This window comes from Nyctereutes procyonoides, unplaced genomic scaffold, assembly GCF_905146905.1.
Source record: "Nyctereutes procyonoides isolate TBG_1078 unplaced genomic scaffold, NYPRO_anot_genome, whole genome shotgun sequence".
Lineage (NCBI taxonomy): Eukaryota > Metazoa > Chordata > Mammalia > Carnivora > Canidae > Nyctereutes > Nyctereutes procyonoides.
Window position 1 is genome coordinate 10,258,602 of NW_026575025.1, and position 27,544 is coordinate 10,286,145.

General features: G+C 59.1%; 3 protein-coding genes across 5 annotated transcripts; all 3 read left to right on the forward strand.

Moving 5' to 3' along the window:
* The first annotated feature begins 284 nt into the window (after window positions 1-284).
* On the forward strand, window positions 285-8,187 carry BRMS1 (BRMS1 transcriptional repressor and anoikis regulator). Of its 3 annotated transcripts, XM_055315179.1 has the most exons (10): window positions 285-394; window positions 3,437-3,622; window positions 3,697-3,787; window positions 3,956-4,083; window positions 4,263-4,342; window positions 4,430-4,526; window positions 5,133-5,225; window positions 6,417-6,481; window positions 7,213-7,252; window positions 7,639-8,187. In XM_055315179.1, exons 2-10 carry the CDS (start codon window positions 3,448-3,450, stop codon window positions 7,644-7,646), a joined length of 777 nt encoding a protein of 258 aa, XP_055171154.1. In that variant the 5' UTR covers window positions 285-394; window positions 3,437-3,447; the 3' UTR covers window positions 7,647-8,187. The 3 variants fall into 3 exon arrangements, with proteins under 3 accessions (XP_055171154.1, XP_055171152.1, XP_055171153.1); XM_055315177.1 differs by lacking the exons at window positions 7,213-7,252; window positions 7,639-8,187 and having other exon boundaries at window positions 6,417-7,205; XM_055315178.1 differs by lacking the exons at window positions 7,213-7,252; window positions 7,639-8,187 and having other exon boundaries at window positions 3,477-3,622; window positions 6,417-7,205.
* A 950-nt stretch (window positions 8,188-9,137) lies between these two features.
* On the forward strand, window positions 9,138-15,411 carry RIN1 (Ras and Rab interactor 1). Its single transcript, XM_055315206.1, has 10 exons — window positions 9,138-9,316; window positions 9,404-9,584; window positions 9,686-9,800; window positions 9,896-9,968; window positions 10,113-10,204; window positions 10,361-11,098; window positions 11,312-11,617; window positions 11,918-12,049; window positions 12,183-12,334; window positions 13,256-15,411. Exons 1-10 carry the CDS (start codon window positions 9,177-9,179, stop codon window positions 13,739-13,741), a joined length of 2,415 nt encoding a protein of 804 aa, XP_055171181.1. The 5' UTR covers window positions 9,138-9,176; the 3' UTR covers window positions 13,742-15,411.
* Window positions 15,412-24,919: 9,508 nt separating this feature from the next.
* On the forward strand, window positions 24,920-27,544 carry CD248 (CD248 molecule). Its single transcript, XM_055308640.1, has one exon. The coding sequence runs from the start codon at window positions 24,950-24,952 to the stop codon at window positions 27,266-27,268; it is 2,319 nt and encodes a 772-aa protein (XP_055164615.1). The 5' UTR covers window positions 24,920-24,949; the 3' UTR covers window positions 27,269-27,544.

Genomic DNA, 27,544 nt, shown 5'->3' on the forward strand with positions numbered 1-27,544 from the left:
GACTCTCCTGATCCTGGCGGGCAGAGGGTGGGGTCGCAGCTTCTTACCTTCCCCGGGGCGGGGGGGGCACAGGGGTGGGGAGGAGGTTGCTGCGGCCCAAGAGGCGCCCACCGCACAGCAGGGAAACCACGAGGGTCTTTTCCGCCAGCCGGCCAAAACCCTGCGAGAATGTCGGCCGGTTGCTATGGAGACCGGCCCCGCGGTATCCCAGCATGCTTCGCCGCTAGCTGTCTAATTGTGAATTTCGCGACCGGCGCCTCCTGATGACGTATGCGGAAGTGCAGCGGGCCCCGCCTCCCGGAGTAGAGGGACTGGCGCGTCGTTTCCGGGAGCCCGGCGCCGCGGGCACCTCTCAGGGAGTTTCAGAAGTCAACCTGGAGGCCCCCTCCCCACGGTGCGTAACGCTCCTCAGGGCACCTGGTTCTGGCCAGTCGGTCGGAGCTGGGCCAATCAGGGCCGAAGCGGAGACCTAACCGGCCGGACGCGTGCGGCGCCGCGGGGCCGCTGTTGGCCGCCGAAGAGGCAGTGACTCCCCCGCCCGCGGCGCCGGCGCAGACGGGAATGGAACGGAGCGGGAGGGTCCTGGCGCCCCGCGCCGCGCAGGGGTCTGGGTGGGCTCTCTCCAAGGACAAGAATCGGCCTTCCGTGGAGGTCCGCCCCGAAATGCTCACTTTCTAAAAATATAAATTGTGTGTGTACAGCGCCTTATAATTTCCTTTTCCATCCCCTACGCCTTGCAATCTTTAGAACGCTCAGACTAGCAACGGTTATCCTCTTTTGGCTAGCCTCTTTTTGCACCTGGGGTAAGGAGGGGAGGTTGTGATTTAATGTTGCTCCCTCAGTAGAATCAGAGACAGCTGGAGACAAAGGAAATATATATAATTTTACAATGAAGAGGAATTGCGAAGTTTGGGAACTGCAGGAACTCAGTTCCTGCTTAAGAATGGGAAAGATGAGGTTGGTTTGGAGAACTGAGGTTTTCGGCTCAGGTTCACATCACTTGTGAAATCATTGAAGAATGCGACTAAGCTGAGCCGTGCGCCAGTTAATTATACACAACTCAAATTGTGTCAAGGAAAGGCTTTTGCTTTCTTTTTTTAAGATTTATTTATTTATTCATGAGAGATGCAGAGACACAGGCAGAGGGAGAAGCAGGCTCCCCGCAGGGAAAATTAATGCGGGACTCCCGGATCCCAAGACCACGCCCAGAGCCAAAGGCAGACTCAACTCCTGAGCCACCCAGGCGTCCCAGTGTGTCAAGGAAAGTTAACAGAATACTTTGGGTTTGCTACCACTACAGGGTCCTGGGGCAATCAAGAAGTAAAAGCTGCCCTGAAAAAGTGTGCTTTGTTTAATTTGTATTTGCATATCCACCAGTTGTGAAGTAAGTACTGTGCTGGGTGAATGAGGTGCATGTGCATCCCCATCCTGGTAAGGCTTACAGCCTGATTGGATAGACAGACATGAAAACGGGCAAATAGAGAGGAGATGTAAACAAGTAGAGCTTCCTGGAGGGAGTGGTGTCTGTATCCATCTAAAGGACTACAGTACCGTGCCCAGAGCAGTTGGAAGAACATCACAGTGAAATCGAAGCCTTCAGTAGGTAGAGATTAGCTGTTGGTTGGACTGTTTAGTCTTCCTCATAATTGATCTCTTGGCAGTATTTGGCACTATGATCGTCCTTCCTTCTGAAATTCTTTCTCCCCATGACTGTGCTTCTCTTCCTCTGTTTCTTGCTAATTTCCTTCTCCTTTGCAGGGCTTTCATCACCTGCCCCTTTGGTGGCCCTGGGAGTTCTATCTTGGACCTCTTCTCACTCCACACATTTTGCCTTGCTGGTTGTGCCTTCTCCCAAGGCCTGAAGCACTCACTATATGCCGATGACCAGATCTCTGCACCCCAGATTTCTCTCTGAGGCTTAGACTCATGTACCCCCACCCCTGCCCCTTCTCTCATTCTAGAGTCTTTGCCCATGCTATTCACTCTGCTTGGAATGTTCCTTCTCCAGCCATCTCAGCTCATCTGTCTGCAAGTCCTCCCTATTGCTGCAGCAAGGATCTTCCTCTGCAAGCCCTCACTGTTGGAGCAAGCTCCAGGTTCCAGTGAGATGCCTCCCCCATATGCCCTCCAGTCTTAACCATTCTCATACCATAGTACGGTCTGCTTATTGCCTGTCTCCCAGGAACCTACAAACTCCTTGAGATCAGAGACTGTCTGTCTGCTCCATCGTGCCCAGCATCTGACCATAGCATCTGACAGTACCTGGCATATATTAGGTCTTCAATAAATCTTAGATGAGTAAATAAAGAATGATTAATAGTGTTCATTGTTCCTGAGAAGTCAACGAAGATAAGCACTAAAAAATACTGGCATTGGACACAAGGTGGACATCGGTTGATGCCACAGAATTCACTTCAGCTGAGGGCAATCATAGAGATATGGAATGGAACCTCTGGTTGGTGAAAGAGTAGGAACAGCCAGAGCCTTGGGAAAGGTAGCTGTGAGGTGGGAAATGGGGAATGGTTAAGTGGAATAGGGCGAGGTTTTGTGTTCTGCTATTTCTAAATGGGAGACAATACCCGAACACATCTAAAATTTCATGGGTAGAAGCTGTCAAGGTTTGGAGAAACAGTGGAGATGGGGGTACTGGTAATATGAGGCTCCAGAGAAAGCAGAAGGACATAGGCGTTGATCCAGAACACAGCGAGAAAATGAGGATTGCAGGGATCCCTGGGTGGCGCAGTGGTTTGGCGCCTGCCTTCGGCCCAGGGCTTGATCCACGTGTCCTGGATGGAGTCTGCTTCTCCCTCTGCCTGTGTCTCTGCCTCTCTCTCTCTGTGTGACTATCATAAATAATAAATAAAAATTAAAAAAAAAAGAAAGAAAATGAGGATTGCAGAGTGTTCTCAGGATGAGAAGTGGATGGCATTCCAGCTGAAAGGATCAATGGACGGGGTGGGGAGTATGAAGGCATGGCGCACTTAAGGATGGTGGCGTAAAGGAGCTGGCTCAGTACTTCAAGTCCAGTCTGTGCAGGTCCTTTTTTTTTTTTTTAATTTATGATAGTCACAGAGAGAGGCAGAGACATAGGCAGAGGGAGAAGCAGGCTCCATGCACCGGGAGCCTGACGTGGGATTCGATCCCGGGTCTCCAGGATCGCGCCCTGGGCCAAAGGCAGGCGCCAAACCGCTGCGCCACCCAGGGATCCCTGTGCAGGTCCTTAAACACCCCAGCCATGAGTGCGGGCCCAGTCCCAGAGGCAGTGGGGAATCCATCCTTGGTGTTTCCCAGGTGGACCATCACCTTGGCCAGCATTCCCCAGATTGGGATCACCAACAATGTCCAAGATTGAGAGCGTTTCTGTGGCTCCCAGGCTTCTGGGAGATATTTGGGCAGGGCTTGGTTTGACTCCCCACATGGTCACTTTCTCACTCAGAACTGAGGGTGATGATAAGTGATGGCTCCCCTCCTCCCAGAGCCCAGATGCCCATCCAGCCTCCAAGCAAAGACACAGAAGAGATGGAAGCAGAGGGTGATTCGGCCACTGAGATGAATGGGGAGGAGGAAGAGAGCGAGGAGGAGCGGAGCGGCAGCCAGACTGAATCGGAGGAAGAGAGCTCAGGTGAGCCCCCAACATGTGCACACAAGCGTCCGCCCGCTTTTCCTCAGCCAGAGCTGACTGGCCTCTTGTCCCAGAGATGGACGACGAGGACTATGAGCGGCGTCGCAGCGAGTGCGTCAATGAGATGCTGGACCTGGAGAAACAGTTCTCGGAGCTCAAGGAGAAGTGAGCACGGGGCGTCTAGGGCTGGGTCTTTAGGCCCCCTGGGGTGAGGAGGCAGCGGGCCTGGTCCTGGGCAGGGGTGGCCAAGGGCCTGACGCATGGGACCTGCCATGGAGCAGGCGCTTAGCCACGTGTCTGATGAACAAACATGTGCTGCCTTTTCCCTCCCAGGTTGTTCAGGGAACGGCTGAGTCAGCTGAGGGTGCGGCTGGAGGAAGTGGGGGCTGAGAGAGCACCTGAATACACAGAGCCTCTGGGGGGACTGCAGCGGAGCCTCAAGATACGCATTCAGGTGGCAGGTCTGTGGGCTGTCCTGTGCTCTGGGGTGACCCCAGGCCTCCTCGCATCTTCCTCTGCCAGAGCCCATGGCTGTCTGTTCCCTTCTTTCCTCATTCCTGCCCAGCTCTGCTCCTGGCTCCCCCTTTTGGACACACAAGACCCTGGCCAAGCAGGGCTTCCCATCTCCCTCCCTCTACAGGGATCTACAAGGGCTTCTGTCTGGACGTGATCCGGAATAAGTACGAATGTGAGCTGCAGGGAGCCAAACAGCACCTGGAGGTGAATGTGACTGCGGGCTGGGCTGGGGGAGGTGAATGGAAGGTGGCTTGTCCCTGCCACCCTGCTGAGCACCTTCACCCTTTCCAGAGTGAGAAGCTGCTGCTCTATGACACGCTGCAGGGGGAGCTGCAAGAGCGGATCCAGAGGCTGGAAGAGGACCGCCAGAGCCTGGACATCAGCTCTGGTGAGGCTGCACTAGGCACTGTTGTAGCCATGCCCCCACCCCTCCCACCCACCCCCCATCCCGCCCTCCCACACCACCTGCTGCTCTGCCTGCACAGGGAGCATGTAGGAGAGCCTGCTTCTTGGTGTCACTCTGGGGCCTAAATGGAACCAGGCACAGAAAGGACACAGCCCAGTGCCTGGTGCACAGAGGAGGCTCAGAAAGAACGGTCCCCCTGCCCTCCTTGGCCCCTGATCTCTTTCCAGAACAGGAGGTGTCATTCTGACACACCCACACATACAATAGCCACCGTCCCCTCCGTGTCCACAGCGCCTGTGTTCACATGGTATCCCAGGGAGGCCAGAATTGTCATTGTCACACTGCCCACTAAACAGATGAAGAAACCAGGCTCACAGAAGTACAGTGACCTCTTCCCCAGGCTTGCATGGCTCTGCCATCTAGCCTTGGCCTCAGCTTCCAAGCCCCTGGCCCAGGGTGCTCTCCACTGGCCTGGGAGGGAGAGGAGGGGTAGGGGCTGGTCTGGCTCATGTGATGGACACAGCTACAAGAGTGGGGTGTCCAGGGATGGCCAGCTCTTTGATCCTGACTCTGGGTCTGGGGGCACAGAGTGGTGGGATGACAAACTGCACGCCAGAAGCAGCGCAAAGACCTGGGACTCCCTGCCACCCAGCAAGAGGAAGAAGGCACCTCTCGTTTCTGGTATCCTTCCACCCACGGCGGCCTGACCTGGGCAGGACAGCAGGGTTAGCTCCAAACTAAGGGAGGGGGTTGGGGGGACACGGCAGGCAGTCATTTATGGCAGTTTATGGTCATTTGGCATCATGTGGCCATGTCCAGGCAAATCCAACTGTCAGGAATTTCCTGTGAGGCCCTGGGTCTCTCCTGGGCTGGATAGAGAAACAGAAGTATCCATTTAGTGACTCCCCATAACTTCCTGAGGGAAGTCTCCTTTGAGGTTCTTCTGGCTTTCCCACAATATTCCCAACAGGTCCTAGATTTTCCTACCACCACCACGTCACCCCGCCTTCTCTCACTTCCCACCCTCTTCTTGGAATGCCTTGCTGCCTCTCTGTGCCCGTTATCTCCTCTGTGAAGCCTCTCCTGGTTTCCCCCCAATAGCTATGGCTTCTCTGTCCTCTGCAACCCTGTGGCCTAAACTGGGGGTACCCACATCCCACACAGTAGTTGCCCAGCCTCACATTAGGCATGAGCCACTTCAGCCCAGGGCTTGCTGAGCCCTCATCCTCCCTGGCAGAGCCCACCACAGACGGGAGCAGGATCCACATGCCCTCCACCTGCACCCCCGGTACTCCTGCAGCCTTCAGGCTCCCAGGACACTGGCCGCCCAGTGATGGCAGTCAGGGCAGGCAGGGAGGGAGGAGTCTGGGCCTTGAGGACTTGTGGGTTGAACAGGGGGTGAGGGTGTGGAGGCATCAGGTACAGAGCCCGAGGACAGAGCAGACCCTCCCACTCTGGAAGGGAGTGGGAGACCAAAGGAGGGTCGTCTCTAGGATGGAAGAGACTGTGAAGTCTGTGTGTAGAAGGGGCCAGATGAAGGGATACTAAAGGGACAGGGAATAGAGGGATCAAGGTCCCTGAGTGGGGGACCTGGGTTTTGGCCTACTGACCTTTAAACTGGAGGGAGGAGTGAGGAGGAACTAAGGGGAGGTAGGGGGTGAGGCTGAGTACGCTTCACGGACTCATGAGGCCATAGGCCCTGCCCCAAGAACCTGGGATCCAAGAGGCAGGAGGCAGAACCTGAGCTCTAACCAGGGTCCTCAGCCTCCTGGCCTCCCCACACTGCCTCCCCCAAGTTTTGGAGCTCCCAAGCGGGAGGCCTGTCACCTGCCCCCTCCACTGGGCTTCCTGCTTCCTTGACCCCCATTGCAGGTCCTTACATCGTGTATATGCTGCAGGAGATCGACATCCTAGAGGACTGGACAGCCATCAAAAAGGTGGGGCCAGTGCCACCTGCTTCCCTGGGACAGGTCCCCATCCCTGAAAGCTTTGGCCCCTGCGGCCTCACCACACACGGGCTTCCTGAGGGCCTGGGAGCTCTGCTCAGCCCTCAGCACCTCCTGCCTTCTGCCCAGGTTCCTTGGCTTTGCTGTCAGCTCACAAGCTCCCCCACACACACCCATTTGTTTTTAGAGAGAGGGAGAGAAAGTGCACACGTGCATGCAAGTGGCACAGGGGTGGGAGGGCAGAGGGAGAGGGGGAGAGAGAATCCCGAGCAGGTGCCATGCTGAGCACAGAGCCTGATGTGGGGCTTGATCTCACGACCCTGAGATCATGACCTTAGCTGAAATGAAATCAAAAGTCAGACACCTAACCGACTGAGCCACCCAGGTGCACCCCACACAAGTCCCCTTTTGCCTGAGGCTTCCCTGCAGGAGGGACCTTTTAATCTGTGTCATTCCCTTCCTCCTTCCAGGGCAGGTTTTGATGGGATGGGAGGGAGGGAGGGTGAGAAGGAAGGTGGCTGGGCTGCCCTGGCCTGGCCTGGCTTGGCATCTGTCAGGAGACCACATCAGAGCTTTGCCCAGAAAGGGGCTTATGCTCCCCACGCATCTTGATGCTGCACTGACCCAGCAGCGCCCCCGCCCCAGAGAAGCTGATGTGGAGGAGGCTACTTGCCAAGTTGGAGGCGGGCTCTCAAGGGGGGCTTTTCTTCTTACCCCCCCAGGCTAGGGCAGCTGTGTCCCCTCAGAAGAGAAAAGCAGATGGTAAGAACCACAGGAGTTGTTCTGCCTCCTGCCACCACCTCCCCCAGCCCAGCCTCCTGGAAGGAAACCCAGAAAGAGGCAGTGGTTATGTCAGCTCTGTGGCCCCAGTTAGAATGGTTTGGGTTTGAGGGCACTTTGGGGGCTTGGGGAAGCGGAGCCGGGGTGGGGCTATGGGATGAAGCTCCCTGCAACCAGGACTAGTCAGGGAGGGCTGGAATGCTAGGCCCCAGCAGCGGGGTGGCCCTGGTGAGCCCAGGGGTGAGGGCTGTAGAGCTGCCCTGGGCCAGACCAAGGCTGTTCCTCTCAGCACCCCATAGGCACTGGTGTTCCCCTCTTGGTTCAGCTTCTTACCTGCGGTGCTTTTTCCCCTTCTGGTGTCCCTCTAGGACCATGACCCTGCTCTTCAGAGCCAAGGGCCCCCTTGGAGCAGCTGGCAGCAAACCCAGGATTTGCGTTTTCCTGCTGTAGGAAGGCAGATTGACAAGCCCCTCAGGGTCTGTCCGGCCAGCTTCCCAGTGCTGCTGCATGGCCTTCCCCTCCAGCTATCACGGTCTGGACTCCTCTGCCCTCCTCGGGGCCTGCACACTGTGTGGCCCAGAGCTGCCTTAACCAGACATGACTATCTTCCCTGTCCCCAGTGAGCGCCCCCCCCCTCCACCCACGAGATCAGCCTTCTCCTCACCATCCCAGACAAAGAAGATGTGGCTCCTCTTAAGCCAAAGCAACATTCTTCCTGCTGACCTTGGACTAGTCACTGAGCTAGTGAGCTGGGCCCCACTTCCTGGGAACTTTGAACCAGAAATTATATTTTGGGGGGCCTGTCTCTCCTGGCCGTTGTTGGAGGTGAGAAGGCAGGCTCCCCAGGTCTTCTCAAGGAGGTTCTTGATGTCTCCCAGATTTCAGGGACTGGAATTAAAACCTTCCATGGGACCCTAGCATGACCTGTGTGTGTCTGATTTACTTTGCGAGGGAATCAGGGCTACCCTGGGGAGTGCCTGAGTCAGGTGGGCTCTCCTGGAGTCTCTGGTACCTCCTCTCTGTACCTGGCAGTAGCCTACCTACTCTGAGTTGGGGTATGGGGGGGGGCCCTCCCAGAGGTGGGGGAGTGAGCAAAGTCTGAAGCAACATGTGGCACAGGCTGATCATGTGTCGGGGGTGGGGAGGGTTGTGTGCTCTGTGCTTGGAGCCTGGGTCATGTCTGCACCTGCCCCAGTCACTTGGCAGATTGGTAAGGCAGGCTGGCGGGGCCTGGGAGTGTAGGAGGCAGCTGGCAGCAGCACCATGTGCTGACGACCTCACAACCAAATTCCCCCACCCACATCCCATTTAGCGCCAAGTGTTAGAACCACCCCCAGAACCTCAGTTAAGCAAAGGGGTTAGTTTCCAAGGAGACACAGCATCCTTTCTCCATGGCAACCTGAAAATCCAAAACCCAAGTTAGGCTGGAGAATGAGTCATCTGTGACCAGTAGGGGGTGCCCTCCCACTGGGCTGATGGGGGGGCGGGGCGGGGCACACAAATGAGCAGTTGACCACAAACTTAATTAAAGGTGCCCCATGGGCAAACTTGGGCCTGTGGGACCCAGATGGGCCCAGCTTAACCCCTTCCCACCTGCTCGTGTGCCTTGAGGAGGCTGGTGAGGCTTCAGGATGCACTGTGTGGAGGTGGCAGCCCCACAGCCGGGGCTCATGGAGTGGCACTGCATGGAGAGGACCCTTGCTCTGAGGGTGGGCCTGAACACAGAGGAAGCGGGCACTGCCCGGGCTAAGGGGACACACAAGAGTTAACTGGCGGGGCGTGACAGGGCGAACCGCCCTCAGGAAGTGTTACTCACTGCTGGGAATGTGAGCGCTCTTGCCTTGGGGGCTGGATTCTCTTCCTGAGTCCTGGGAGAAACCGGGAGAAACCAAAGGAGCTCCCAGCCATGGAAACCCCTGGGGAGCCAGGGGCTGGACCTCTTGGAGCCCCCAGCCTCTCCAACTTCACACCTGGGCACCCGGAGAGAGAAAAGCTAGTGAAGTTGGAAGGGCAGCCCCGTGGGACAGAGAGGGATGGCAGAGCAGGGTCCGTCCCAGGGCAGAGGGGGGGGAAAGGGTTGGGCAAGGGTCCCACCCCCTGGGCCTCTGCTCAGATCTGGTGCCCACCCTTTAGGCCAGCCCAGGACCCACTGTATGATGTGCCCGGGGCCGGCGGGTGGAAGACAGTTGGGCCCCAGCGGCCCGGGCGCACCGTGAGCCTGCGGGAGCGCTTGCTGCTCACGCGGCCCGTGTGGCTGCAGCTGCGGGCCAACGCGGCGGCTGCACTGCATGTGCTGAGGACCGAGCCCCCGGGGGTGAGTCTGGCCCCTGACCCTGGGACTGGCCAGGGGAGGCGGGGGTGGGGGGGAAAGGCTGGACACGGAGGTCCCGAGCCTCCGACCCCTGTCCCTTGCAGATGTTCCTTGTGCGGAAATCTAACACTCGCGGGTGCCAGGCCCTGTGCGTGCGGCTGCCCGAGGCCAGTGGCCCCTCCTTTGTCTCTAGCCACTACATCCAGGAGAGCCCTGGGGGTGAGCAAGACTGGCCTGGGGGGAAGGGGCTGGAAGCAGTCAGGGCTGGGCACAGGGGTGTTTTCTGGAGAACAACCGCACTTCCCATCCCTCAGGCGTCTCCTTGGAGGGCTCAGAACTCATGTTCCCAGACCTGGTCCAGCTCATCTGCGCCTACTGCCATACCCGGTAAGCCTGGCTGCAGGGTGCCTGGTGTCCGTTGGTCCCAGGTCCCTGGGACATCCTGTCCTCCCAGCCTCTGCAGGTCCTGTCAGCCCCCAGTGCCCTGAGCATCCCTCACCCCTGGCTTTCTGTTTCTCTCTCTGGCCTCAGAGACATCCTCCTCCTCCCACTGCAGCTCCCCAGAGCCATCTGCCAGGCAGCCACCCACAAGGAACTGGAAGCCATCTCCCATCTGGGCATTGGTAAGGGCTCTTCTGCTACCCATTGCACAGATGGACTAGCTGAGGCCAAGAAGGAAAGGAAGGCACGTGGACGCAAGGCCTGAGTCAGTGCCTTTCCCTCATTTGGGCACAACTCCCCAAACCTCCCCGAGGCCCCAATTGGTTTCTCTTCCCTAGAGTTCTGGAGCTCCTCCCTCAACACCAGGGCTCAGCAGGGCCCATCTGAAGACCAGCTGCTGCCCCGGCTGAAGCCCCGGCCCCCACAAGAGCTGGACCAGGGTACGGGAGCTGCCCTGTGCTTCTTCAATCCCCTGTTCCCAGGGGACCTGGGCCCCACCAAGCGGGAGAAATTCAAGAGGAGCTTCAAAGTGCGTGTGTCCACGGAGACCTCCAGCCCTCTGTCTCCACCCGCTGTGCCACCTCCCCCGGTCCCCATTCTGCCAGGTGCAGCCCCCAGCCAGACAGACAGGTTACCCCCTCGCCAGCTTCTGCGAAGGGAGAGCTCAGTGGGGTACTGTGTGCCAGGGGGCACCAGCCCCAGCCTCCCACCCCTACCCTCCCTCCGGGAGGTAGACTGTGGCTCCCCCAGCAGCTCCGAAGAGGAGGGGGCGCCCAGGGCCCACGGAAGCCCGGCAACCTCACCCCGCCTGGGCCACCGGAGGCCCCTGCTGCGGTCCATGAGCGCGGCCTTCTGCTCCCTGCTGGCGCCTGAGCGGCAGGTGGGCCGGGTGGCCACAGCTCTGATGCAGGACCGACAGACGGCTGTGGGCCAGCTGGTGCAGGACCTCCTGACCCAGGTGCGGGCTGGCCCTGAGCCCCGGGAGCTGCAGGATGTCCGAGAGGCGCTGAGCCGGGCTCGGGCCATGCTGAGCGCAGAGCTGGGCCCTGAGAAGCTGCTGCCGCCTGAGAGACTGGGTGAGACCCTGGCCCCCAGCTCCACGGGCTCAGCGGCAGAGTCTGTAATTCCAGCTCTTCGCGCTCCCCACCTCTCTCCCACTATTCTCCCGTCTCACCAGAGATTCCTCCTCCTTTTCATCTCTCTCCCCCTCTGGCTGCACCCCCCTCCCGGGGACTCTGGCCCCCACTTGCGCCCTGCTCCCCTTGACCCTGCCCGCCTCTCCTCCTCAGAGCACATCTTGGAGAAGTCGCTGCACCGCTCCGTGCTCAAACCTCTCCGGCCCATCCTGGCCTCCCGCCTGCGTCACCGGCTTTCTGCCAATGGCTCCCTGGGCCGCCTGGCTGAAGGCCTCCGCCTGGCCCGGGCCCAGGGCCCTGGAGCCTTCGGGTCCCATGTGAGCCTGCCCTCCCCGGTAGAAATAGAGCAGGTGCACCAGAAGCTGCTGCAGCTGCTCCGTGCCTACTCACCCAGTGCTCAGGTCAAGCGGCTCCTGCAGGCTTGCCAGCTGCTCTACACAGCCCTGAGGACCCAGGCGGGTATGCCCCCTCCTCCCACTACCAGCCAGCCCCCTGCTGCGGCAGAGGCAGCCTCCCACTGAGACTCCAGAATGGCACAGCAGGGGGGAAAGTGAGCCCAACACTCCCATCTCACAGATGGTACAGCTGAGGCCCAGAGAGTAGAGCACCCTCTCCCCAGCCTCTGTCTGTGGTTGCCATAGAGACCACTTCACCCAAGGCCCAGCAGGTGGAGGGAAGGGTCCCTCTCTGAGACAAGGAGTGGACTCTGACCCTGGGGCCCCAGAGGAGACTGATGCTTCCTCCCCTGTCACCCCACAGGGGAGGGCGCGGGGGCAGATGAGTTCCTCCCACTGCTAAGCCTCGTCCTGGCCCAGTGCGACCTTCCTGAGCTGCTGCTGGAGGCTGAGTACATGTCAGAACTGCTGGAGCCCACCCTGCTCACCGGAGAGGGTGAGGAAGCTCCTCCACCTGCCTGTGTGGGACCAGGCTGCCTCAGGGGCTGCACGGTCCCCATTAAGTGGTGGGGGGTGGCGAAGTGTCACCTACCCCTAGCCTGAGCTGCAATCTTCCCCTTGTGTCCTAGGCGGTTACTACCTGACCAGCCTATCGGCCAGCCTGGCCCTGCTGAGTGGCCTGGACCAGGCCCACACCGTCCCCCTGAGCCCGTCACAGGAGCTACAGCGCTCCCTCAGCCTCTGGGAGCAGCGCCGCCTGCCCGCCACCCACAGCTTCCAGGTAATTGGGCATCCACCCCATCTGCTGAGCTGCCCAGCCCCAGCACAGGGCAGAAGGGGGGGTTTGGCATCACCCTGCACAGTCTCCCCCTTCCCCTAGTTAGACCCAACAAGGGAGAGGCTAGTCCTATATCACCCTGTCATAGACATGGCACCCTATGGGGACCAAACCTCAAACCCTAGCCTTTCTCGAGAGGGTGCATTCTGTGTGCCAGCACCGTGCTCTGTGACTCTAGGGGCTCAGCCCTGCAGCTTCATAGAAATTCCAAATTGGGACCATTAGTATATGCCCACCTTACAGACTGAAGAAACTGAGGTATGACATGGTGGCAAGCTCAAGCCCCACATCCTGACTTCTGGCCTCTGCCTGGGGCTCTGCCCTCCCGTGGAGTGAGGCTCCCAGCCCATGCTCCCCCTACCCTCCTCTCCATCCAGTCAAGGGACCCTTCCTAGACTTTGTTAAGAGTTCACATCCCGTAGCCAGATGCCAGGTTCAAATCCTGGCTCTGCTACTTTCTGTTTGCAGGAGCTTGGGCAAGTTATGTAACCTCTTTGTGCCTTGGCTTCCCCATCTATAAAATGAGGTTACAGTACTTGCCTCCTGGGGTCAATGTGCGGATTAAACGAGTTGACACAGTATATGCGCTTAGGGCCCAGGCTTAGCCTTAGGTAGGCTCTGAATCTGGTTGTTGGGCTCTAGAGACCTGCTGGGGCCACCCTTCCAGCCGCTAGCCAAGGCAGATCTCTCCTTTCCTCTGAGCCCAGCTTGAAACTCACCTTGTCCAAACAGCTTTTGTCTCTTGGCTCTACCACTGGATTTATACCACCCCACCCTGTCCCCAAAGAGCCTACCCTGGGACCTCAGGCTTTGCAGCCAGATATATGCCAGGCAGGATCGAACTCTTGCTTTCCTTCTACACAGCACCTCCTCCGAGTAGCCTATCAGGACCCCAGCAGCGGCTGTACCTCCAAGACCCTGGCAGTGCCCCCAGGGGCCTCGATTGCCACCCTGAGCCAGCTCTGTGCCACCAAGTTCCGAGTGACCCAGCCTGACACATTTCGCCTCTTCCTATACAAGGAGCAGGGCTACCACTGCCTGCCCCCTGGAGCCCTGGCCCACAGGCTTCCCACAACCAGCTACCTGGTCTATCGCAGGGCAGAGCAGCCTGAGGCCCAGGAGGCCACACCTAGGGCTGCACCAGAGGTCCGCAGTGGGCAGCCAGAGGCAGGGGGCAGGGAGGAGGTGGGGGGGCGCCAGGGAGATGGGGCCCTCAAGGTCAAAGCCAGTCCCGAGGACAGCAGAGGAGAGTCTGAGACAATTACTGAAAGGGCCGAGGGAGGTATGGGCCAGGCTAGGGAGGGCCCTGCTCAGCCAGGGGGGCCAGAGGCTGAGGCAGCAGAGGAGTAGCTGGAAGGGGCCAGACTGGTCATTTGGGACATAAAACTCAGCCTGCTGGGAATGCCTCTCAGGCCCACCCCTCTCAGGCTTCCCCACCCCAGGCCACTCCTGGGCGTGCCACCCTCTGTCTGATACTCATCTCTGTGATCACACCTGCAGGGGTGGTGCCTGGACTGGCTATAATGGAACACTGGAATAAAGCTGAGGGGATCTGAGGGACTCCACACCAAGGGCTAAGGCTCTTTGCCTCTTGCCCTTCCCTCCCAGCTGGAGGCCAACCAGTCTTTAGTAGCCAGAGTGCTGGCAAGGGACAAACTCAACAGGGGCCCAGCCTCTGGCAGTGGCAGCAGTGGGGCAGAGGCGCTGTGCTGGCAGCCCCTCCTGGCTTGGGGCTTCAGGGCCCCAGAAGGCTTCACCTGCTTTTGGGTCAGGAGGATTCAGGGACCCCACAAGGGCTCAGAGCCCAGTCTGGCCTTAGCCCACCCGGAAGACTAACAATGCCAGTCTTCCAGTGTCCTCACCTAGAAAGAGGGGGTGCTGTTGCTGTCCTGCCTTCTCCCAGAAGTCCTCCAGGGGTCACATGGATGGTTCTGATGCAAAGCAGAGCTCAGACTAGAGGGAAGGAGAGGGTGGGGGTGTGCTGTTAGCAACACCCCCTCTGAGGGTCTGTTGTGTGCATTCACTGAAGGCTCTTGTCTGTGATTCTAGAGGAGATCCTTGAGATCCCAGCCGGAGGATCACCCAGACCCCAGTCCATCCTCAAGATGGGAAGTCCTGCCAGACACTCTGGCAGCCCAGGGGACTTGAACAGGGGAGACAGGCTTCTCAAATGGAAGGGTGCTTGGAAACTATTTTCTCTGCACTTAGCCTCTTCTGGGCCTCACAAGAGCTTCACGGGAGGCTGGGCACAGTTTATTACACACTGAGGTTTGGGGAAGTGACTCTTGAGATATTGATTGCACAGTCAGCCATTAAGGGTTCCCCACCCAAACCAGGTGTCAGGTTACAAAGACACCCTCTAGTCTAAGTCACCAATAAATTAACCCTAATGCCCTACAGCCCCAAAGTGGGGGGGAGGGGCAGAGCTGGGAGCAAATCGGAGCAAAGAAGATGCCAGTAACGACCACAAGAGGGTGCGTGTAGCCCAGGAAGTGGCAGAGTGGGTAATTCAGAGGGGTGAGGGCGGCTCCAGGGCCCCACAGAGTTAGGTGGTCATAGGCTCTGTACTCTGGCAGCCACCAGGCAACCAGGGGTCGGGGCAGGGGCCAGTGCTGTGGGCCCTCAGCTCCCTTGGAATCGGGGATCTGGGGGACGCTAACTCCATGGGGATCACTATACACCTGGCCCTGGTGGAAGGAGGACCCCAGCCAGTCTCCCTCAGTGCTGAGCACAAAAGGACATCAGCCCGCATGTCAGACAGACAATGACAACTGGAAGAGAGAAATCCTGGACGTTGGGATTTCAGACAGTCCAGATACAGATTTGGGTGCAGGGCTCCCAAATTTTTCACTGGGCCACCAGCAGCTCTTCCCACCCCATATTCACCCACCACTCCACGCTTTTTGCTGATAGGGAGTCTCCCCTTTTGTATGTCCTCCCTCCCCATCCCATGCCCACACCTCAGTGCCTTGCACAGCACTGGGGCACTACGGAGACACTCAATAAATGTTGTCCCCTGATTTGAGTTTGATAAATAAGAGTGAAGGTCAGTGAGGTGGGGAGCTGGGAGGTTAAGGGAGGCCTGGGTTCTGGGAACCAAACACAGGATGCCTCAAGTTCAGTTCCAGAGGAAGACGTAGAACCCCAGGGCCAGATGTGGAGCTCACGTCATGGGAACTGGGGCTGGCAGAGGATTCTGAGCCCCTTCCTTAGGGGCCTCTGCAAGCCCCTTCCTAACCCTCTAGCTGTGCTCAGTCCCAATTTCTGGCTCTGGGAATTCAGCACACTCCTCACAGTGGCTCATCAGAGCACTACCGGGCCCTGCTTGCTACTGAGCCTTTTAGTTTATCTTCTCAAGACATTCTGCTTGGTCAGGGGCCGAGGCCGAATAACTCAACATGATCAAGGGTCACCATACAGGGGCTGGGACTCTGAGCAGGGCAGGCGATGGTAGGCCAATATAAGACTGACCTATCCCCATTTTACAGATGAGGAAACAGGCTTGCTCAGGGCAAGTAGTTTAGTAAAGGGCAAAGAGCTGGGTTGCCAAGTTCTGTGGAACTTCAGATTCTGCAATCCTCCAACACAGAAGCACTCGTATACTCATCCTCTCGGCAATACTCTCCTGCGTCCTAATGGACCAAGCACCAAGCACCCCCAGCCCCAGGCAGAGGGAAATGAGTGTGATCTGGCAAGAACAGCATGCCCTGTGTGTGCATTGAGATTCAGGAGTGCCCCTTACTGACGCTGCCTCCCACCTTTGGCCTTTTGGAAGAGGAAGTCACCAAGAGGTGCCGCACCTTGTCCAGCACCCACTGCTGCAGAGCAGGGCTGGAAGGCAGAGTTTCGCTCTCAAGCAGCAGCCAAGTCCTTTCCTGGCTTGGAAATGTTGCTCTCATCACCCCTAGAGTCACCACAGCTCCCGGTCTGTCTTCCCCACTAGGTCAGAGCCAAGTCAGCCTTGTTCGCCTAGAACAATGCCTGGCCCGGAACTGGCACTCAGTAGATGTACGTGTAATGATTGATTGAGGAAGACGCAGCCTGAACAGTTCCTCCGAATTCCTGGGGAGGCGGCGGCGCATCCTCCATTGCTGCCGCCAGGGGGCGAGCACACCCGTTCCCAGGCGCATTGCCGGCCTCCTTCAGGCAGGAGGCCGCCGGGACTCCCGGGCTCTCAGCCTGGTGCCAGGCCGGGGGAGAGGGGCGGGGGCGCCGGGGGCCATCCCCCACAGTAGGGTCCTAGGCCTGTCCTCTGAAAGGAGTCCTGCCAACAGAGGTTGGGAAGGAGAGCTGGGTGGCCTGAGAGGGGCCCTGGGAGGCTGGGGAGAAAGGTAGTCATTGACACCCACCCACCACCATCACTTGCCTTCAACACAGAGCATTTAACACCCTGCCGTGGTCTTGTGATCCATGTTCACCAACCCCCTCCCCGATTGAATACAGAAACATCCTGACTCATGTTTGTGCGCAGAATTTGTGGCACCTTGCATGCCACGGTCATGTACCGAACACCTAGGCACCCCCAGCCTTAACAGGAACTCTCAGAACGTCAGGAACACCAGGAGACTGTTAGCCATTCATGGCCTGCGGGATGGGACACAGTGACACACACATAGGCCGCTCCTCTGAGCCCCACCCTACAGACACCCTTAGATCTGCAAACTCAGAGACATTCCCTCAACACCCTCCCTGCCACCATGGTTCAGATTGTGACTCCGTGACACACATACATGGGAACAGGCTGACACAGAGACATGTGATGACTGCCACACAGGGATTCCATAACACACACCTACCCGTGTAGCACTGCCACTGCCACAGCCAAGTCCCCCACTCAGACACGGCACGTGGGCTTCCTTCTCACTCTGCACGGGCATAGGAAGTGTACACACACACACACACACACACACACGCATACGCATGCAGACTTTGATACTTCTGATCATGCAGAAGAGGTCCAAGCCCCCCCCCCTTTTTTTAAGGTTTTATTTATTTAATAATATGGGAGAAGAAGGCTCCATGCGGGGAGCCTGACATGGGACTCGATTCTGGGTCTCCAGGATCACGCCCTGGGCTGTAGGCGGCGCTAAACCGCTGAGCCACCTGGGCTGCTCGAGGTCAAGTCCTTATTCTGACTAATCTCACTCCAGCCCTGGCCTATCCCTGCCACACTCAGCCATTCCAGTCCATGGTGGACCCTGTGGGGGCTGTGAGTTGCTGAGAAGACCCCTGTGGGGGGTGTGGCAAGCCCACTGGCCAGGAAGGAGGCAGAGGCCGGCAGTACTGGGCGGGGAGGCCTGAGCTCATCAGATTCCAGCCTGAGTGATTCACGGGAAGCGCCTGGGGAGGATCTGGGAGGGTGAGGGTAATGACCCAGGGGCTGGGGCTTTGGGGGCCTGGGTGGGCTTCACACTAGAAAGCATCTTGAGTCCAGAGCAGGCCTCTAGTATGGGAGTGGGCTTCCTGAGGGATGGCCCAGCATGAGGGGTGTCTGCTTGGTCTGGCTCCTGGGAGGGGCTTAGGACGCAGAGCTGAGCTGCAGGATGAGACAATCAGCCCCTCCCGCCCTCCCCACTAGGGCCTGGGCCCCTGACCCCAAGCCTTCCCAGCCCCAGCAGCTGGGTGTCTTTAGCAGGGGTTAGGCCAAGGGTGGGGGGCAAGGGTGGGGTGACCTTCACGGCTCCTTAGGCCCTCAAGCAGGCAGCTGGGGTGGACCCCAGAGGCCCTGAAGGGCTGGACGGGGCTGGCCCAGTCGGGGCTGATAGGGTTACAGACCCTCACTGCCCTGCCAGGCGAGGCCTCTGCCAGAAAGCGGAGAACACACAGCTGTCCCAGCGCCAGGGCTGTTTTCCTGCTGAGATGGAGCTCTCTGCTCCTGCCACCTCCTGAGCCCCCTGCCTCCCTGGCTGGGCTGATGCTCAGAGGATCCAGCTGCTCCTGCAGGGTGACAGGAAGAAAGGATGGGGCTGGAGGCAGGAGGGTGTGTGTGTCTGTGTGCGCACATGTGCGTGCACGCATGCACAGGAAGTGCCTTTCTTGGAACTCTGCACCAAAATAGCCTGTTCTGTCCCCACTCTAGGTCTGTGTCCCATGGGGGAGATAAGTGTCCACAAGGAGACCCTCACCAGGGAGGGGCCTGAGCTTTTGCTACCACCCTCCTCCCCTCTCCTACCCACACTGGCTCCCACCAAGCCTGCCTCAGGCTCTGCTCCACTTTGAAGTCCTAACATAAATATCATGTCTGTTTGGGTTCCCCTTCCCGGCCTGGTCACAGCCCCCAGACCTGGCTCCCACCCTAGCCAGCCCTGGGGGTGCGTGCCGGGAGAGAGGAGGGAGGCCTGGACCACCCAGGGAAGGTGGGGAGCCAGAGACACTGGAACAGGAATGGGGAGACAGGGAGGCAGACGCCAGAGGCAGAGAGGGATGATCCAGAAGTGGGCAGAGAACAGAGAGACAGACTGGAGAAACCAATAAGGTGATAATCCTAGGGACGGGAGAGGAGACAGAGAGACCCCAGAGAGTGACTGCCGCACTGGAGATGTCTGTGACAGAGAGGGAACAGAGAGGGAACAGCACCGGAAACAGTGTGAAGGACAGTGAGACTCCAGGGGTCCCTGGGACAGCGAGACGACAGGAAGAAGAGGACAAGTTCCAGGTGCGGGATGCTGCCACTGGGGTAGCAGTGGGAAGGACACGGTGGAAAAAGTAACATTCCATGGGGATCCCCGGGTGGCTCAGTGGTTTAGCGCCTGCCTTCGGCCCAGGGTGTAATCCTGGAGACCTGGGATAAGGTCCCACATCGGGTCCCACATCGGGTCCCACATCGCACTCCCCTGCAGGGAGCCTACTTCTCCCTCTGCCTGTGTCTCCGCCTCTCTCTGTGTCTCTCATGGATAAATAAAATCTTAAAAAAAAAGAAAAAAGAAAGAAAGAAACATTCCTGGTGACACAGCAAAACCATCCTTGTTTGCTCGGGGGCCAGGATGGTTCCCAGCATCTGGGACTTCCAGTGCTGAGACAGGGAGAGCCCTCAGCAAACTGGGGCAGGTTGGTCACCCTAGGTACCAGGCTTCTCCCAGATGCCTCGGGGAGCACACAGGCCTCACCCGTAGTCACCTCTCCCACAGATGAGGCAGCTGCAGCCAGGTCAGGGCAGCCTCACAGGCTCTCCACAAAGCCTCACAGCCAGGGAGCAGCAGAGGAAGGCCAGGAAGCCAGCCCCTCCTGGGAACCCCAAACTTGCGTAGCTCCTGCTCTGCCTCCCCTGTGACCTGGGGCAAGCCCTGTCCCTCTCTGAGCTGGGAGCACACCGAGCAGAACAGCTGGGCCCTTCTAGCTCCGAGGTGGGCTCCAGGACTCCCATCCTTGTGGGCAGATGTGGCCAGATGTTCAGGTCAGGCATCTGCCAGGAGAGGGACTGGGGCTCCAGCTGTGCCCAGGCTGGGCCATCCAGGGTCTCCCCTCACAGCTGTGGGCCCATGGGGACACACACAGCTGTGGACACCCTCAGCCATGCCAACCCCACGCGAGCATACACACTCCTGGGCACGCGTTCATGTACGACACCCAGGTACACCCACCAGCATACCCAGTCTCTCTCCAAGGTGAAGTCCACCTCCCAGCACCCTCCAGCTGTCGGAATCCCTTAGTCCCCCGAGGGCCCTGGATCCCTTCTTCCTGGACCCCACCTTCCCCAACTGTCTCTCCCACCCATCTCCGGTCCCCAGCACCACCCCCCTTCCTGCGGTCTTTCCCATCCAGAAGCACAGAGGGTGCGGCCCCAGCACGTGGGGAGGAGAAGGAGGCCAGAATCACTGCCCTCCCCCCACACTGCCCTCCCTTCCCACTCCTGCCCTGGGACCCCTCCCACCTCCCCTCCTGCGGCTCCCACCCAAGACCAGGCGCCTCCTGCCCACTAGTTGGCCTTTCCTCCCTGACAGCCTGCAGGCTGGGTGGTTTGGGAAGAATTTAGAAATGGAGGGAGGTAGGGGGATGGGGACAAAAGAAAAAGGAGGCAAGGAGGTGATTTGCACACAAAGCAATGTGCTGGCTCAGCAGCAAACTGTGCCAAGTTTCTAGGACGCCTGCCCAGGGGGCGCCCCCTAATCATACTCAACCCCCCCATCCTGGCTGTTCCATTGGGCTCTCTTCGGGCCAACCCCTCTGCAGGCCGCCTTCACCCCCACCCCACCCCCACGGGCCCACACATTGCATCCAAAACCACTGTCTGGCTTGTCCCAGTAGCTGGAACACAAGGCTCCTTCTGGGGAAGTGGGCTTCTGTTTTCAAGCCCGTTTTGAGGTGAGCTCTCCCCATAAAGGCCATGATCAGAGCAGAGGACTCCAGCCTCCTCACCCACACTGCCAGGAGAGCTTGGTGTCCGGAGCTGTCTCCACCCCTGCTAGGAAGACACTGTGGCCTCAGGCCCCAACAGAGAAAACAGATTTGTGGTAACGAGAAGCATCACATGTGATCCCTGTCAGCGGTCCTCTTGGCTGTCCTGCCTCCCCCCACTGGACTGCACCCCACAGATCTACGGAGTCGCATTCTGCACACCACCCATCGCAGCGTGGCTCACTGTGAACTAGCACTTCTGCCTGAATCCCGGTATCCAAATGCCTCTAAACACCTTCCCATCCACACACCCATACACTTAGCCATCTATCCACCCACCCACTTACTCCTTACATCCATCCACCCATTATCCGTTGGTCCACCTACCCACGGGTCCCCCCACTCTCCTACCTCTCACCACCCTCCCACCCATGCACGCATTCATGCACTCACCCATGCAGGCATCCATCTATCTATCCACCCACCATCCTCCAAGCATTTACTGCACCAGTTAGCATCTTCTCTGCACTATGGGGGAAGCAAAATGAGCCAGACCGAATGCGACTGGCAGAAACAGTAAGACCACAACCAGTCCCTCTCTGTCTCCTCAACCCAGATCCCATCCCTGACACTGTGCGCACTGTGTCACTGTCCTGACTAGGGTAGGAAGTTCTTAGGCCGCCTAAGAACTCCACCTCTCCCAACTCATGGGGGCAGGGGAATGCCAGGCATCCAGGTGTGGCTCCAAGCCTCATTTTCCACCCACAAAACCCTTAGTTTTGTTGGGGTCAGAGGTGCCCCACTCAATCTCTACCCCCGCCCCCTCCTGACCCAGCAGTCCCTCTACTTGCACGTCAGCCCAGCCAGATCATCTAGAATTTGGCCTTTGAGCCTCTTCCTCCTGCTTCTCTTGCCTGCCACCCAACCCCTCACCCTAACTGAGGCTGGAGTCCTGACCTCTGCTCTGACCTGCCTACTCGCCAGACGGCTTACAGCCTCCCCTCAGACGCCCCAGCACAGGCCATTGCCCGAATCATGACTGGGCCCGCCACACCCTTGGATCAGGCTCTGGCCAGCCCCTAAGGAGCCTCCAGAGGCTGCCTCCCCCAGCCCGGCCCGCCCTGCTGCCCGGCTCTCCAGCCAGCTCCCTCCCCTCTCCCAGACTATTGCAACAACCTCCTAACTGGTCCCTGGCCTCCTGTCCCCCCTCCACCCACCACACACCAGCCACAGGGAACTCCCATCATACCTCTTTCCCGTGGTCCCCACGATGGAGGCCAGTCTTCTAGGGGTAACTTACTGCCTTCCAAGCCAAGCTTCTACCCCCTTTCTGACATTCTCTCTTCACTTACTTTCTCTCTAGATGTCCCTCACTCCAGACCCAGTGGAGTCCTTTGTAGTCTCCAGACACATCTTGGAGCTCCCCCACCTCAGCACTTTGTCTAGGCTCTGCCTTCTTCCTGTTCCGCCTCCCCCATCCTCTCATCTTGATGCCATGCTGAACTCTCAGACCCTGCCTGATGGCTCCTTGGGGACACCATGGCAAAAAGAGAACTGGCACAAGAGGCAGGCAGCTTTCACTCTAGTTCCAGCCGTGCCACAGACCAGTTCTGAGATTCCCTGGGCCTCAGTGTCCCTACCTGCAAAAAGGTTTCCTGATTTCCAGGGATCTCCCTGTTCTGAAATGATGTGACTTCTGGGGAAGGCTGGGCAGGTGTGGGGAGTAGGTGGGTATCCCAGATTCCCCCAGCATGGCCCTGGGCCAGGTTCTTCACTTACCTGAGTCTCATTCATTCATTAGACAAACCCTACTGAGCAGCATCTCTGGGCAGGGCTCTTTCCAGGCTCTCGGGATACAGTAGGGAACAAGACAATGACGCTGCCCTCATGGAGCTCACAAGCTGCTAGAGCAAGAGTTCTCCACTGGGGGTGATGTAGTCCCTGGGGCGGGTGCGGGGGGGTGCATAACCTTAGGCAATGTCTGGAGACATTTTTGATCGTCCCAACTGGAGGGATGCTACTGGCATCGAGGTAGAAGGCAGGGATACTGCTGAACATCTTACAACATACAACACAGTCCCTGTAAGATATAGACGTGGACCTGGTGAGTTTCACATACAGCCACAAGGCCAGAGGAGTTGGAGCAGGAGTGAGTGGGAGTGGGGTAAGAAGTCTGGGGGCAGACCACAGCAGCCTGGAAGTCACGGCCAAGACGTTGGCCTGTCTTCTGAGTGCGTTGGGGGCCCAGAGGGTTCTGAGCAGGGGAGTAACCAGATCTGTCTTGGGCTTTAAAGGGATCCCTCTGGCAGGATGGAGAAGGCAAGACAACGACCAGAGGAGAGGCTGTTGCAAGGATCCAGATGGAAAGGGCCAGTGGCATAGGCCAGAGGTGGGTGGCAAAGAAGGTGGTGAGGAACAGTCAGATTGTGGATCTACTCCGAAGGTGAAGCCAACAGGATTTGCTGAGAGATTGGATGTGGGGTGTGGGAGAAAGAGAAGTCAAAGATGATCTCAAGGCTTTGGGCCTGAGCCAAGGGAAGGATGACCTGCCTTCCTCTCATGAGGATTGACTTTCCTCTCATGAGAAGGGGGATAATTCTATACGTTTCAGAGATGTAGACCTTTCAAGAACAACCTTCTAGGCATATAGTAAGTGCTTCAAAAGCCCTGGTTTTCAGGGGAGCTGGCCATATCTGCAGGGCTAGCCCTGGCACTGTAAGGTGATTAGTAAAGCCTCCCGGTCCCCACCCCCGACCCAGAAGATTTGCTCAGAAGACTAAGGAACATTTGCCTCATGCTTTGTAGCTGACAAAGCACATTTGCAAACACTGAATGCTGTGATTCGATAGCTCTGCTGAGCCTAAAGGCCCTGACATATTACCCCATTTTGTAGATAAGAAAAACAGAGACCCAGAGAGGGTCAGTGACTTCCCAGCAGTCACACAGCACATCAGTGGCAGAGCACTGAGGGGCAGAACCTCTCTTCCATGTGCCCATCCCTGGCTCAAACTTCTGCTAAGAGTACAGTGGGTGTTCACGGGTTAATCTGACAGCCAGCTCCCCAGGGACCATCCTGGATGATGGGCTCAGTGCACAAACCTCCAGAGGCCTCCAAGAGGGGCGGGAAGAGGACCCTGGCCAGGCCCATGCAGCAGACTCTGGAGGCAGGGAAGGCTCCACACATGTGACGCCTGTGTCACATACACATGTATGTGTCATTGTGAGCTTCATGCCCATACATGGCCTCTCACCAGTCAGTTCCCTCCCAGTCAGCCCTGCTCACCCTGAGTGCAGCCGAGTCCCCCACCCCATCCCCTCCCCCATGCACCCTGCCCTTCTGCTGCAGGAGCCCAGAGAAGCATTTCCTGTTTGGGGGCTGCCTCCTCCCCCTCTAAGCCCAGGTTCCCAGGGCCCCAGGCTGAGCAGAGGTGAAGGGAGGGCAGCCCCCTGCTCCTCCTCCTTCCCCCCACAGACCCGGTCCAGCTGGAGCCAGGAAGCTTGGGGGTGGGAGGAGGTTGAGGCAGGAGTTTAGTTTATAAATGAGGGTTTGATGATGCCCATGCCTGGTGCCTGCGTGATCAAGGTGGTTCCCATTCAGGACCTGCACGTGAACGTGAGGGGTGTCTTGTGTTAGGGCACGTGGATGCCTCACCACCTATGTATGTGTAGCTAAGAGGGCTAGCATGCCAGAGTATGTACAAATCTGGGATGATGGGACAGTGTTGTGAGGGTGCTCTCCAGTGGGGAGAGGAGCACACGTACATGTGTATGCTGTGAGGGGCATGAGACAGGGCATGTTTCCACATATATGATGAGCAGTTGGGCCCCGCAACGGTTCACAAGTGTGATGAGGTTGGTGTGTCCCGACTGGATCTCGGGCGAGTCTCTGGGAGGGGACCTCACCCCACTGCCAAGAGCCCCGGACTGAGGGTCTTCCAGCATCCGGGACAGGCATTCCCCCTCTTCTTGACTCCCAGTGAGCGAGCTGCGCCTCCCCCAACCCCTACCCTCCAGCATCCCCCACCTCTGCCCCCCGCCCGACTGCTTCCTGCTCTGGCGGCCCCGGGGGAGCGGGAGCAGGGAGCTGGCAGCGGCCCCAGCCCACTCCTTACAAGGCCTGAGCCCAGCCCTGGCCCGCCCCCGGCCCGCCTGCCGGAGGCCCCGGTCCCTCCCCCTGTCAAGAGCGGCCGCGAGCCGGCCCCGGGCCAGTTGGGGGGCATCGCGATGCTGCTGCGCCTGCTGCTGGCCTGGGCGGCCGCGGCGCCCACACTGGGCCAGGCCCCCTGGGCGGCCGAGCCCCGGGCCATCTGTGGCCCGGGCAGCTGCTACGCGCTCTTCCCTCGGCGCCGCACCTTCCTGGAAGCCTGGCGGGCCTGCCGCGAGTTGGGGGGCGACCTGGCCACGCCGAGGACCCCCGAGGAAGCCCAACGTGTGGACAGCCTGGTGGGCCCCGGCCCCGCCAGCCGGCTGCTGTGGATTGGCCTGCAGCGGCAGGCGCGGCAATGCCAACCACAGCGCCCGCTGCGTGGCTTCACGTGGACCACGGGAGACCAGGACACGGCCTTCACCAACTGGGCCCAGCCGGCCATGGAGGGGCCCTGCCCGGCCCAGCGCTGCGCTGCCCTTGAGGCGAGCAGTGAGCATCGCTGGCTCGAGGGCTCGTGCACGCTGGCCGTCGACGGCTACCTGTGCCAGTTCGGCTTCGAGGGCTCCTGCCCAGCGTTGCTGGATGAGGCGGGCCAGGCGGGCCCGGCGGTCTACACCACGCCCTTCCACCTGGTCTCCACCGAGTTTGAGTGGCTGCCCTTCGGCTCCGTGGCTGCTGTGCCGTGCCAGGCTGGCAGAGAAGCCTCCCTGCTCTGTGTGAAGCAGCCTGAGGGGGGCGTGGGCTGGTCTCGGGCCGGGCCCTTGTGCCCAGGTACCGGCTGTGGCCCGGACAACGGGGGCTGCGAACACGAGTGTGTGGAGGAGGTGGACGGTCGTGTTTCCTGTCGCTGCACCGAGGGCTTCCGGCTGGCAGCGGACGGGCAAAGCTGCGAGGACCCCTGTGCCCATGCCCCGTGTGAGCAACAGTGTGAGCCTGGTGGGCCACAGGGCTACAGCTGCCACTGTCGCCTGGGTTTCCGGCCAGCCGAGGATGAGCCGCACCGCTGCGTGGACACAGATGAGTGCCAGATCGCCGGCGTGTGCCAGCAGATGTGTGTCAACTATGTTGGTGGCTTTGAGTGCTACTGCAGGGAGGGCCACGAGCTTGAGGCTGACGGCATCAGCTGCAGCCCCGCGGGGGCCATGGGTGCTCGGGCTTCCCAGGACCTCGGGGATGAGTTGCTGGATGACGGGGATGATGAAGAGGATGAACATGAGGCCTGGGAGACCTTCGATGGTAGCTGGACGGAGGTGCCTGGGATCCCATGGATGGAGGCCACGCAGCCGCCCGACTTTGGCCTGGCCTATAGACCCAGTTTCCCAGAGGACAGAGAGCATCAGATGCCCTACCTGGACCCCACCTGGCCACCCCCACTTAGTGCTCCCAGGGTCCCCTACCACTCCTCAGTGCTCTCTGTCACCCGACCCGTGGTGGTCTCTGCCACACGCCCCACATTGCCTTCTGCCCACCGACCCTCTATCATCTCTGCCACACGCCCACCCCTGGCCCCTGCCCCTGAGCCCCCCATGATCCCTGAGAAGCATCCAGCTTTGCCTCCTGACCACCAGTTCCCCATGATCTCAGCCAACCATCCGGATCTGTCCTCTGCCTACCAACCCCCCATTATCTCTGCCACTCACCCAGCATGGCCCCCTGCCCACCAGCCCCCAGTTATCTCTGCCAAACACCCTCAACTGTCCCCTGGCCATCAGTCCCCTGTGTTTCCAGACACCCAGGTCACTGATACCCAGACCACCACTCATCTGCCTCAAATCCCTACTAACCACACTCCTCTGGTTACCACTCCCAATGCCCATCAATCCCTTGTAACCCCAGATGTCCTGGACCTCAAAGGCCAGGCCACCCACCTCCCCCTTACCTCAACTGTCCAGCCCCCTCTGACCACTACTCCCAGACCTCCTGTGCTCCCTGCCCACCAAGTCCCTGTGCCTGCTGCCACCCAGCCCCCAGGCCTCCACACTACCCTCACCTCAGAGCCCCCTGGGAGCCCCACTAACCATACCTCACTAACCAGCCCTACACACCCCCATTCCAAACCCTCACAAGTGCCAAGGGAGGGTGCCCATGATTCCAAGGTGGCCCCATGGCTGCCCTCAGCAGCCCCCACAGCCCTGGGGGAGGCCAGTATGGCAGGCCACAGCCGGAGGGATGACCGGTGGCTGCTGGTGGCACTCCTGGTGCCAACATGTGTCTTCTTGGTGGTCCTACTCGCACTGGGCATCGTGTACTGCACCCGCTGTGGCCCCCACGCACCCAACAAGCGAGTTACCGACTGCTATCGCTGGGTCACCCACGCTGGGAGCAAGGGCCCAACAGAATCAATGCCCCACCGGGGCAGCCTCACAGGGGTGCAGACCTGCAGAACCAGCGTGTGATGGGGCGCAGCCCCTCCTCTGCGGGGTGGGGGGAAGGGGCATGCGTTGGACACATGGCCCAGGCTGCACCAGGGACCCATGGGGGTTGCCCAGCTGGACAGAGGGCTTCCTGCTCCCCCGGGCCTAGCCAGGCTCCTCTATCAGTCAACTACCAGACTTCACTCTTGGGAACTCTGCTCCCCGGCCCAGCACTCACAACAGAGGAGACGCCGAGGCCCCCAGGACCTCAGGGGGTGGGTGCTGGGGTCTTCTCCAATAAACGGGGTGCCAACCTCA